Source organism: Talpa occidentalis, unplaced genomic scaffold (assembly GCF_014898055.3).
Source record: "Talpa occidentalis isolate TD23 unplaced genomic scaffold, MPIMG_talOcc4v2.1 talOcc4.2, whole genome shotgun sequence".
NCBI classification, from domain to species: Eukaryota; Metazoa; Chordata; class Mammalia; order Eulipotyphla; family Talpidae; genus Talpa; species Talpa occidentalis.
Window position 1 is genome coordinate 524,017 of NW_023602073.1, and position 10,567 is coordinate 534,583.

At 63.5% G+C, this 10,567-nt stretch overlaps 1 protein-coding gene across 1 annotated transcript in view; it reads right to left on the reverse strand.

Annotated features, from left to right (window-relative positions):
* The window catches only part of F13A1 (coagulation factor XIII A chain), a 64,403-nt gene extending 54,993 nt beyond the window's left edge, over positions 1-9,410 (reverse strand). Inside the window, exons 1-3 of the mRNA XM_037518819.1 lie at positions 9,371-9,410; positions 7,692-7,839; positions 980-1,168 (exon numbers count right to left, since the gene is read on the reverse strand). Coding sequence (XP_037374716.1) covers positions 980-1,168; positions 7,692-7,821 — 319 coding nt within the window. The 5' untranslated portion in view covers positions 7,822-7,839; positions 9,371-9,410. The remainder of the gene's footprint in view (positions 1-979; positions 1,169-7,691; positions 7,840-9,370) is intronic.
* Positions 9,411-10,567: the final 1,157 nt, after the last annotated feature.

Sequence of the window (10,567 nt, forward strand, 5' to 3'; positions counted from 1 at the left end):
GCAGCGTTGCGATTTCTTCTACTTTTGTGTAAAGTCTTTTTCTTAAGACAACTGCTGACTTCAATCATATACATTTTCGTGAATCTGGGTCCGGCTGCCTGATTTTTCCCCTTAATTTTTATATGTAGGCCACACGGTGGCTCTGAGCGTCAGCCATTGTTGCTTTTTTGTACTATCCTTCTAAATCCTGGGGACATATTTACCAGAAGTCCTCCATGATCGAATGAATATGCGAAACATGGGACCAAACAAAATCCAGTGTGACTTTCCAGAACTTTCCAAGCTGATGTGCATTGCCATTCTTTTTTTTTTTTTTTTTTTTAAAGATTTATATTATTTATGCATGCAAGAGCTGGGGTTCAGGCTAGAGGTGTGTGTGGGGGGGGGGTGAGAGGACTCCCCAGAGACAGAGTGGGGAGCAGAACAGGCGGATCCACTGAAATCCACGGCTGAGGGGAGCAGCGGGGAGACAGACGAGGTCTGCTGTGCCCTGTGGGTAGCTCCCTGGCCGGGGATGGGACTCAGGCCGCAGTGGCTGACAATAGCTCGACAGTGCTGACACTTAACCCCTGCGCCTCCAGGGAAGCCCTGCGTTGCTCCACCTCCCCTTTCTCATGGCCCACCCGTGGGCTGGATGGGAGCAGACCAAACTCTGAAAACCCTTGTATGCTTTGCAAATACTCTCAGCACGGGAGACCCAAGTGGCCACAAGGGCAGAGATATGAGCTGACACCACAGCCACAGGATGCCCGACCCACCCCAGCGTTTTCCATCAACAGTTCTCACTTCCCCTTCCACACGGGGGTGGGCGCACGTTATCACCTTGGCATGACGCAGACCAGTTTGGAACAGAGGCCACCCCAGGCCTGGCCAGCGACCCCTGGACGGCCAGGGCAGAACGCAGCGCCCCTGGGCCCCTGCCCTGGCCCCACCACCCAGGATGCCAGCTGGGGCCTGGACACGCCGCGCTGTCACTCACCGATGACATACTCCACCCGGAAGAAGTCCCTCGAGGGCTCATACGGGCGGTTGAAGTCGATCTGGATGTGGAAGGGCTGCCCCCGCCGGACAATCAGCTTGTCGCTGTCGTACCTGTCCGTGTGGTGATCCATTTTGTTGCTGTCCCAGCTCTCCTTGAACAGGTGCACGGCCGTGACGTGGAGGTAGTCTGCAAGAGAGGTGGCGTGAGGCCCCACCCCGCAGCCGAGGGCCAGGCCGGCTTTTCACAGGGATTTTTGAAAAAGCTTTTCCCGCCCAGGGTCCCGTTTCAGGCCACCGAGTCTCATGGGGTGATGGAGCTGGGGTCCCTGCGCCTGACTGTGGAGCACCTCTGGGGTCACCAGGGCCTGCCAAGTCTTTAGCAACAAAACCAAACCAGCCAAGCCCTAGAGACCTGTCAGACTAAGGCCCTGCCGTCTCCCAAGCTCTCCGGCCTCATTAGGGTCGTCCCGGAGTTAAGAAAGAACCAAGAAACCAAAGTGTCCCTTTGGTAGGACCTCGGTCACCAGCTCTGGGGCCTCTGTCTCAGGCCCCAGAGTCATTTTGCATGACGTCAGTCACCTCAAGGGTGGACACGGACCCAATCAGCTCTGTAGTGGACGCCGGTGGCATCCCCCAGAGGGTCTCCCCGTGAAAGGCCAGGGGCTTCTGGCCGCCAGCTGAGCGGGGAGCCCCCCCCGCCAAGGCAAACAGTCCATTTAGTTTTATTTTTTTTTAAGATTTATTTATTTATTTACACAAGCACCAGGTACAGTCAGAAGCGGGAGGGTGAGAGGATTCACCAGAGCCAGAGCGGGGAGCAGAGCAGGCAGAAGGACCGAAGGACACTGCTGAGGGGAGCAGCGGGCGGCAGGAGAGGTCTGCGCGCCATGTGGGACCCTCCTCTGGTGGCCGGGGAGCAGCCGGGGATCGAACCGGCGCTGCAGAGGCTGCGGGCAGCTTCGCAACCCAGCGCTTAACTGCTGCGCCACTGGGGAGGCCCAAACAGTCCATTTTAAGCAACTCTGATTATTGGAAAAACTCCGCTGAAGAGGAGCTGACATCTGCTTCCCTGTCATTTTCCTAACCTCGCCGCCCAATCCTGGCTTGTGGACACAGAGGCGACTCTCCGTTCTCAGCATCTGGCACTTTCTAGGGCAAAGGGAACGGCTCTGAGGGTTCCTCTGAGCAAGACAGTCTCCACTTCTTCGACTGCCTCTTTGAGAGATCGCGTCCAGAACTTCCCTTCCACGCATTTCTCTCCCACAGTGTTTGCTCTAGAACCAAGCACATTACGCTGGCTGCGGCTTTCCAGCGAGAAACGCTCGGTCCACTAGATCTTTCACAACAAGCGGCACATTTTGATCATTGCAGACTAAGATACCGCTCGCGTTTTGAATGTCACATCTTACTGATGATGTACGTTAAGCAACTGGTGAAGCAAAAACCCTAAAAAATACATTCAGATGCCGTTTCTATCAAGAGCGGAAGAAAACTCAATTCAAACCCTGCCGGCCACGCCCTCGTGTGCCCTCCCGCCTGCGTCCGTGGCGGTTTTCCTCTCTAGTTCCACTTTCAGGCTTTACATGTACTCCAACGACAGGTCATCTTACTGGGTTCCGTCATTGTTCCAAGCCTTATGATAACTTCAGCCCCTTCGCGCCTACTCAATGTCCCTACTATCCCCCAGCTCCCACCTCCAGGAATTCTGTGCGCGCGGCAGCTGACGCTGCCCGCAGGCCGCGAATACAGATGGCGGCTGGGCCACCGCCTGGCCCATCGGCGGGGGAGGCGCGGCGGGAGGTGCCGGAGAGTGAGCCGAGGATGGCGACGGCGAACTCAACACTCTGACAAAGAGGGCTCAGGGTGCTGGCGGGGCGGGCACCGGGGGGGGGGGGTCCAGGGAGCCCCTAACGCAGGGGAAGGAGGATCCAGTGACGCCGGGGAGTCTCCGCCCTTCTTTGGTGTCTGGATCTCACTGTCCCGAGTCTCACTTCAAATGAAAACCTGGTCTGGGCCCGCAGGCGGGGAGTGACCCGGGGGGCCGAGAGCCGGGTTCATGGCCTTGCAGCGGAGGGCCCATCACCACAGAGCAGCCACGGGGGCTCGTGAGCGCCCCTCGGCAGACAGGCCCCTTCTGAAAGCGGTTGTTTCGGGCTGGGTGTGCTGTGGGGACGGGAAGGCGACTTGACCACACGAGCTCCCTCCTCTGGGAACAAACCGCCACGTCTGTGTGGTCGTCTACGCTGCCTGCGGCCGGCAAGCCGGAGCGGGGCTTCCAGGGAGCCCAGGAAGCTAGGCCCGAGGAGAACACCCCGAGGGGCCGGCTCACAAGCTGTGCTGGCGCAGCACGCGGAGGAGCTGGCTTTCGGATAAACTGGGCTGTGAGCGTTCGGCTCTGGAGCACGCGTGGCTCACAGTGGGTTTAGGTTCCTTCCCCGTTACCTGTCCGTTCTCCACGACGGTGTCTTCCCGACAAGCGAACAGCGTCAGGAAGAAAGAAAAACGCAGGAAATCGGCGTTGTTGCGGGGTTGGTGGGGGACAGCTCATCTCATGAGATCCCCCCACATGAGTCGCGAAGGCCCCTCTGGGCAGCACTGGCCGCTGCCTCCTCCATGCACTGGGCAGGGCGGGGCTTAGGCAGAAAAGCCTCCCACCGCCCAGGGCCCTTTGCCAGCAGCAGGAGACGCGTTGGCCGCTCTGCGTCCAGGCCCAGGTGCTGGCGAAACGGACCCCTCAGGGCTCAGCACCTGTCTTTGCTTGTTGTTTGAGAAAGAGCCGAAACCTGGCTGTGCCCGGGGGCACCTCCCAGTCTCCCAACAGGAGTCCGCCTGACCCCAAACACATCAGAAACCACTTCAGGCGTCTTCTCCCCCTCAGCAGCAGCCTCCGTGTCCTCCTGCCCTCCCCTAATAGCAGGGAAAGTGGGTTGTTTTCTCCTTCAGTTGTAAAAATAGTCTCCAGAGAACGAGCACACCTGTCGGGAGGGAGCCTGGAAGCCAGTTAAAGGCGCAGGTTCGTCGCCCGGGAATTCCCCCGCGAGCCGCGGTCTCTGGGCAGTCTGGGTAATGCTGTTGCCAGAGGCCCGGCCTCAAGCCCGTCCAGGCGGAAGTGGGGTGCAGTGGGGTGCTTACTGCGGAGACAGTCCAACAGCAGGGAAAGGGCCGGCCCTATTTTTTTTCGGATTCCCCCAATCTTAAGTGTCCATTAGCAAGGGGGGCACTTCCTCACCGCCCGTGCCCTGTCGCTGTCGCTGTCCCCGGGTCCTGCGTCCTGACCTGTCAGCGAAGGGGCTGCTCGGAGCGGGCTAGGGAGACAGAGCTGGGACCAGCCCTCCCCCGGGACAGAAACGCCTCCCGCCTGCTCCTCCTCGGGGTCCAAGCTCAGCCAGGCCTCCCGCCCCTCCCCTATTAGAGCGGCTTGGAGGAAACGTGGTTCCTGCCGTGTCCTGTGCTCCCCGGAGCCCTTGCCAGTCCCTCCTCTCCGCAGCAGGCGAGGCAACGTCTCCAAGGCCTTTCAGGCGAGACCCTCCCCCTTCACTCACCTCCTCTGTCTGAAAAACACTGGATTCCGCCTCCATGGGGTTTTAACAGACGCAGACTAACTGCGCCCGCCATTTGCATTCACGGCCTTCGACCCGCCAGCTCGGGATTCTAATTACCCCGCAAACGATCAGCAGCTGCGAGTAACTCGGAGGAGCCAGGAGACCACGCGGCCCCCGGAACATCACCCCGCGGCCAGGAGGCCGGGATGCGCAGAGACACCCCTGGGTGCGCAGCGTAGTGTTAGGGTCAAATCTAAACAGTCGGGGACGATTTTCACATACTTTTTGGGGGGTTACAGTTGAATTCAAAGTTGGGAGGGGAGCACAGTCAGGATCCCTAAAAACACGCAAGGACGTTCCGAGCTCACCCTGACCGGCTGGCCCCATCCCAGGCCTGTGTCCCCTGTTCCCACAAACGTTTCCATTCCTCACTGTCCTGCTGGTGGGGGGGACGCGTGCGAGCCCACCCCTCGGGAAACCCCAGCCACCCGCGGTTGACCCGAGGGGCGGTGCCTGGCACGGGGGGACCCACGCATGTGCCGCACGGCATCCTCACAGCGCCACGCGGGGCAGCTGGCGACCGGCCCCGCTCCACCCGGGGCAGAAAGGCGACGGCGCACAGTGTGGCTATACCGCAGCAGGCGCGGGCTGAGAGAATGACCAGCCTAACACCTGCCCAGACTCGGGCGCTTAATACACGGACCCCGCGGTGCTGCCCCAAAGGGAGAGGCTGGCTTTGCCCTCCCTTCCTCTCCCTGCTGCTCTGCCCTCCCGGCTGAGCAAGGGCGCCGGCTGAGGGACACCCCGGTGAGGACGGCCACTGAGCTGGCCCAGATGGGGTGCGGGGTCTCTAGGGGCCCCTAGTGGCTGCGGCGTGGACTGCAGGAAGAGGGCGCTAGGGAGCCTCTTTCCTCAGGGCTGGGGCTGGGGGTGCCTTCGGGGGTGACGTAGGTACGCTTAGCACCAAGAGCTGCTTTCGGTGCCATGAAGCGGAAATCTGAAACATGGAGCACGGCCAGGAGCCAGTCGCCCTGGCTCAGGGGGCGTGCGGGCCGGCTCCCTTCTTTCCGCCCTGCACTGAGCCTCTGGCCTCCGCCTCCGCTCCCAGTGAGGCCGGAGGCGCCTGTTTACAAATCTGGGCAAGCGCGGGATGACTCGGGTGATGAGTCACTCTGCCTTCGAGTGACTGACTGCCCGGCCACTTACTCACGGCTGCGGTCAGCCACCGGTGCCCGCGGCCAGCCGGTGATGCGTGTCCCCAGAGCGTCCCCGGGGGGTGGACCCGCCGCTGCCAACAAGCCGTGAATGATTTAAAAACTCGCTGCAAACTGCTCCCTGTCTCGGCCTCCAAAACTGAAAACAGCAACGCCGGGTTTTTATAAACGACGCTCCTGGATACCAAGCTGGCGGCGCCGCACTCAGACCTCAGATGCTCGGGGTGCCCCGGCCTCGGGAGCTCAGTTGCAGGTCCCAGGTCAATGAGCATTTGTGGGAGATGTCCCAGGCACGGGGACCTCGCAGGCACTGCACCCCTGCTTCTCAGGGCAGCTGTGCTACTGCTTCCAAGCTGCTGGAGGGAAAACTGAGGCTCAGGGCACATACACGGCTTGGCCTGGGGAGTCAGGCCCTCTGACCCCGGGGTGAGGGCTGGCGTACGCCCCGCTGCCTTTGTGGGGCTCACTTGTGTCCCCTCTCTGCTCCCCCTGCCCGCTGCTTCCAGCCCCGGCCCCAGCTCAGTGTCTTCTTGGCCGTGGGGAGGTCAGCACACCGGCCGGGGACACCTGCTTGAGGGCCTGGCTCCTGCCAGGTGGTTATTTTTGATTCTTAAAACAAACAGAAAGGCCCCTCGCAGCTGTGGGTGTCCCTGCCTGCCCTGGCCTGTTTCCTCGCCCCAAACATGGGCATTTCAGAGTATGGATTACGTGTCCTCTGCGCTCAGCTGTGTCCCTGATTCCCGGTCACCCCAAATGTGTGCTTTGCTCTTATCCCCTTGCCGCGGGTCGAGCCCCAGAGTCTGTCCACCTGCCGCCCCCAGCGTGTGGCCAGTGTCCTCTGCTTCACGATCACGTCTCATAACTGTGTCTTACATCCGTCTGAGTTGGGGTGCGTGGAGAGAGGGCCCCACGTCCTTCCTCCATGCGTGGCCCAGTTTCCCAGCCCCGTCTGTCCGAGGGACCCTCTTCTCTGCACGTCTTTGTCACGAGTGGTGAGGGCTCGAGAGCGCTGGGCAGTCTGGGAGTTGCTGGCCAGTTTGCCGAGGCTCCTGTCCTGGGCTGAAGGTGAGCCGCCGGCCCTGCCGCCAGCCAGCCCCACGGTGGTGGTCTGGCCTCAGGAGGGGCAGACGCGCCGGCCTACAGCTAACGCCAGCCTGTCCCGGCCTGGCAGTGCTGGGATTGCCCGATCGCACTGCCCGGCGCTTACTCCCCACAGGCGGATTGACCGCGTGGGGGCGGGGGGCCAAGACCCTACGAGTGGGTGCCAGAGCCGGGGACAGCCCCAGAGCGAGCTCAGCTGCCAGTGGGCCTCCCGCCTGTGTGCTCCAGGGAAGCGGCTCTTGCCACCCGGGATGGGACTTGGGCGTCCCTGCGGGTCCCCAAGGGGCCGCGTCCGAGTCACCAGCCCCCAGCACCCGGGCCTGGCCGGCTGACGGGGCTGAGGAGTCAGCGCTGACCGCCGCTCGGGGTCCCCGGGGAGCAGGGATGCAGCCACCGGCCCCTGTGACTCCAGACGCGGCTTCCATCTCCATTACCGTTGGCCTGGCCCCTTTGGCCTGGCACCCTCCCCGGCTCGGAACTCACAGCCGTGCGGGAGGAGGGCGGGGAGCAGGGACGGAGGTGCCAGCCAGCCACCCAGGCAGCCACAGTATTTGGGAAGTGGAAACTTCCAGCCGAGAACGTCCTTCCAAGGCGAGGAGCCGGTGGGGAGAGACTCCCCCGGAGTGGCTGGGACCACAGGGCATGGCTGGAGGTGGTGGGGGGCCCTGAGATGCAGGGCCCCAAGTGGCAGGACCTGACCGGCTGGGATCCAGACCCGGGGGTCTTCGCCCCTCAGGCAGCTGAGGGTCTTTTATCTAAAACCTGAGAAACGTGCAGGGGCCTCCTTTGTGGGAACTCAGTGGAGAAACACGCTGGGGCCCAGCACCCCCTTAAGCCCCCAGGACCCCAGTACCTTGTGGGTTGAAGCCCCGGGGCGCCAGCCCCAGCAACTCCACCGTGGGGCGACTGTCCTCTGCTGCATTGGAGGTGTTCGGGGGCACGGCCCTCCTGCCTCCATAGGTGGTCCCCGAGTTTTCCGACATGCTTGCCTCACAGGCTCCCTGAGGAAAAGGAAGGTGACCCTGTGACCTCGAGACAAGAATTTCAGGCAAGAAACTAGACCCCCCTGTGCCCCCGCACCGGGCCACCCGCTGCAAGGTTCATATAAACAGAGCCCCAGCCGAGGCCGCAAGTAAACTGGACCGTGAGCAGCACCCCAGGACTGGGGCTTGTGGGTCCCCCGCGGGGAGAGCGTGAAAGACGGAGAGCAGGCTGCCCCTCTCGCCCCACCGGGGGGTCGTGGCAAGAACTGGTGGGTGGGTTTCCTGGACGCTCGGGACCGTGCCCCCGTGCCTCCCGCCCGGCTCACTCGGACGACCACGGGGAGGGAGCCCCCAATCTCTGCTCGGGTTTTGCAGCAGACACTGAGCTGCCGGGGGCAGGTGGGGGGTGGGGTCGGGGTACGAGGGCCCCGGGAGAAGTCAGCCGGGAGAAGGGGCTGCTCTGGGGCCAGGACTCTGGGAACAGCAGGGCGGGCGGAGCCGGTTCGGGGCGGGGGTGGGGGGACAGGCACGCCGCGTGGGCTAAACAGGCACGGTGGCCCTGGCTCTGCCTGTCCAGCCGCCGCCCCCGGCGTGTGCAGCAGAGCTGTCGACGCCACACGCTGGACGGTCGGCCACCGCAGACCCCCAACGGGCGAGGAGACCTTCTCTCACGTGCCTCGGTCGCCTGCATGGCCCAGGAGGGCTGCTGGTGATTTTTTGGCTGCTTTCAAATGCGAGGCACCAACGGGGAGCCCCTCTTATGGGGACATGAGACCAGAGCGTTCCGGAAACAGGCTGAGCAAAAGCAACAGCTGAGGGCAAGGGAGCCGCCCGGGGGTCTCGGAAGGAGTGGGTGGTGTGGGGATGCACGTGGCCGGGGTGACAGGTGTCTGCAGACGCAGTTAGTCTCTGGGGAGCTGAGCAGGAGGACAGGAGGGGAGAGGGTTGAAGCTGGATGGGGAGGTGGGAAAAGTCGGTCTTTGTGGGAACCAGCCAGGAGGACTGTGGGAGCACTTGGGGTGGGGGTGAGGGGTCTGGGGGGACAGGGCAGAGCTGTGCCCTGCTCCACTAGGAGAGCGAGCCCCAAATGCAGAGGCCTGGGGGCCTCGGATACCCGCCAGGCAAAGAGCAGCCTCAGGCCTGGCAGGGCAAGGAGGGGGCAGGAGCACCCTGGTGGGGGGGAGCAGGGAGAGCAGGCAGGCTCTGCAGGGGGTCTGGGGCCAGGTGTAAGGCTTGGATCTGGGTCCCATCAGCAGATGCTCGACCTGACCCCCGTCCCCAGCTCCCCCTGCAGAGGCTTGCTCCCCTGCTGGGAGGAGGCCTGCCCTGGAAGGGAGCACTCCTGTGGCCCCCACTCCCGCTGCCTCCTTCGCAACAGCACCTGCACCTGCAGGGAAGTTCAGGGGAGTCTCTGGGGAAGCCCCCCCAAGAGGTGCAGAACTGGACCCTCGAGGCTGCCTCCAATTCCGTCCCCCAGCACCCTAGGGCGACGCTGGCCTGGCTGAGAGCCTGTCCCTGCGGCTGCCCGCGCTGGACCAAGGGTGCTTACCTGGCGATCGGCGTTCCCCTGCACCCTGGCAGCCGGCTCTCAGGGCACTTCCTCAAAGGGACGAGGGCGAGAAGGTTGGCTCTTAAATAACTTCCTCACAGCCTGCCCCGCCTGCCAGCCCTGTGGTTTCTCCTCCCTGCTCGGCGGTTCCGATGTCCAGCTTCCAGGACTCCCCACCCTCTTGCTGCTGTTATCTGGCCTGGCAGAACTGCAGGCGGCAGGCAGGCAGCCCCCTCCCCGACTCCCAGCTTCTCAGCCCAGCCTGCCCCTCCTCCCTGGGCCGCCCCCCACAATGGGCCCTGGGGGTCCCCGCCCTGGTTCCCTGCTTGGCCAGGGGGCTTGGGGCTTTGGGAGCTGGGGGATTCCTGAACGGTGAGGCCTGCCTCCGCGCACAGGTCACCGCAGGCGCGGCCAGGCCGGCTGCAGGGGCGGCCATTGCTCTGGGTAAACAGGCCGAGGCCAGGCCGTGCTCTGGAGGGGCCCCGGCCCTGACCACAGACTTCCTGCCGCCCCAGGGGCCCCGGAGCCTGACCGGAGGCCCAAGAAAGCCACCCAAGTGAGAAAATAGCCTTTCCCCTGACGGCCATCCTGGTTTATCTTCAAGTAACTGGAGAAGGAAGAACATTTCCTTCTAAAATTTTCCGTCCTTTGTGGAGTCTGCGCCGCCACAACCCGTTTATGACCTTGCCTGTCCCGGGGTCCCTCCCTGTGCCTGGACCGAGGGTCACCGAGCCGTCACCCCGGCCCTGTCACGAGCGTCCCGCGTCGCCTGCCCCCCCAGTCCGCAGCGGGCAGGCCCGGGTGCGAGGGGAGCCCGGCCCATCGGGCGGCCCGAGGCTGGCGGGGAGCAGACGCACCCGCAGACCCGGAGGAGCAGCGCCGCCTCAGCAGCGGCTCCCCGGAGCAGAGGGGTGCCCGTGAGCGCTCGTCCTGCACCGGGCACTCGGAGCTCTCGGGTCGCGGAGGGGCTCGCGGACACCCCCGTGGGGGACACCCTGGCCTCTTCCTCTGGCTCACCCAGGGGGAGCCGCCATCGTCCCCGAGGAAAAGGGCAGAAGCTCTGGGCCGGAGTCCTCCCGCGCGCGGGCCTGGAATGTGCCCCGCATCGGGAGTTCTGGGGTGCCGCTGCGCCCGCCACTCTCGGTCGAGGGCCAGAGAAGGGCGTCGTCACACAGACCACGCCCGGGACCCAGCGCT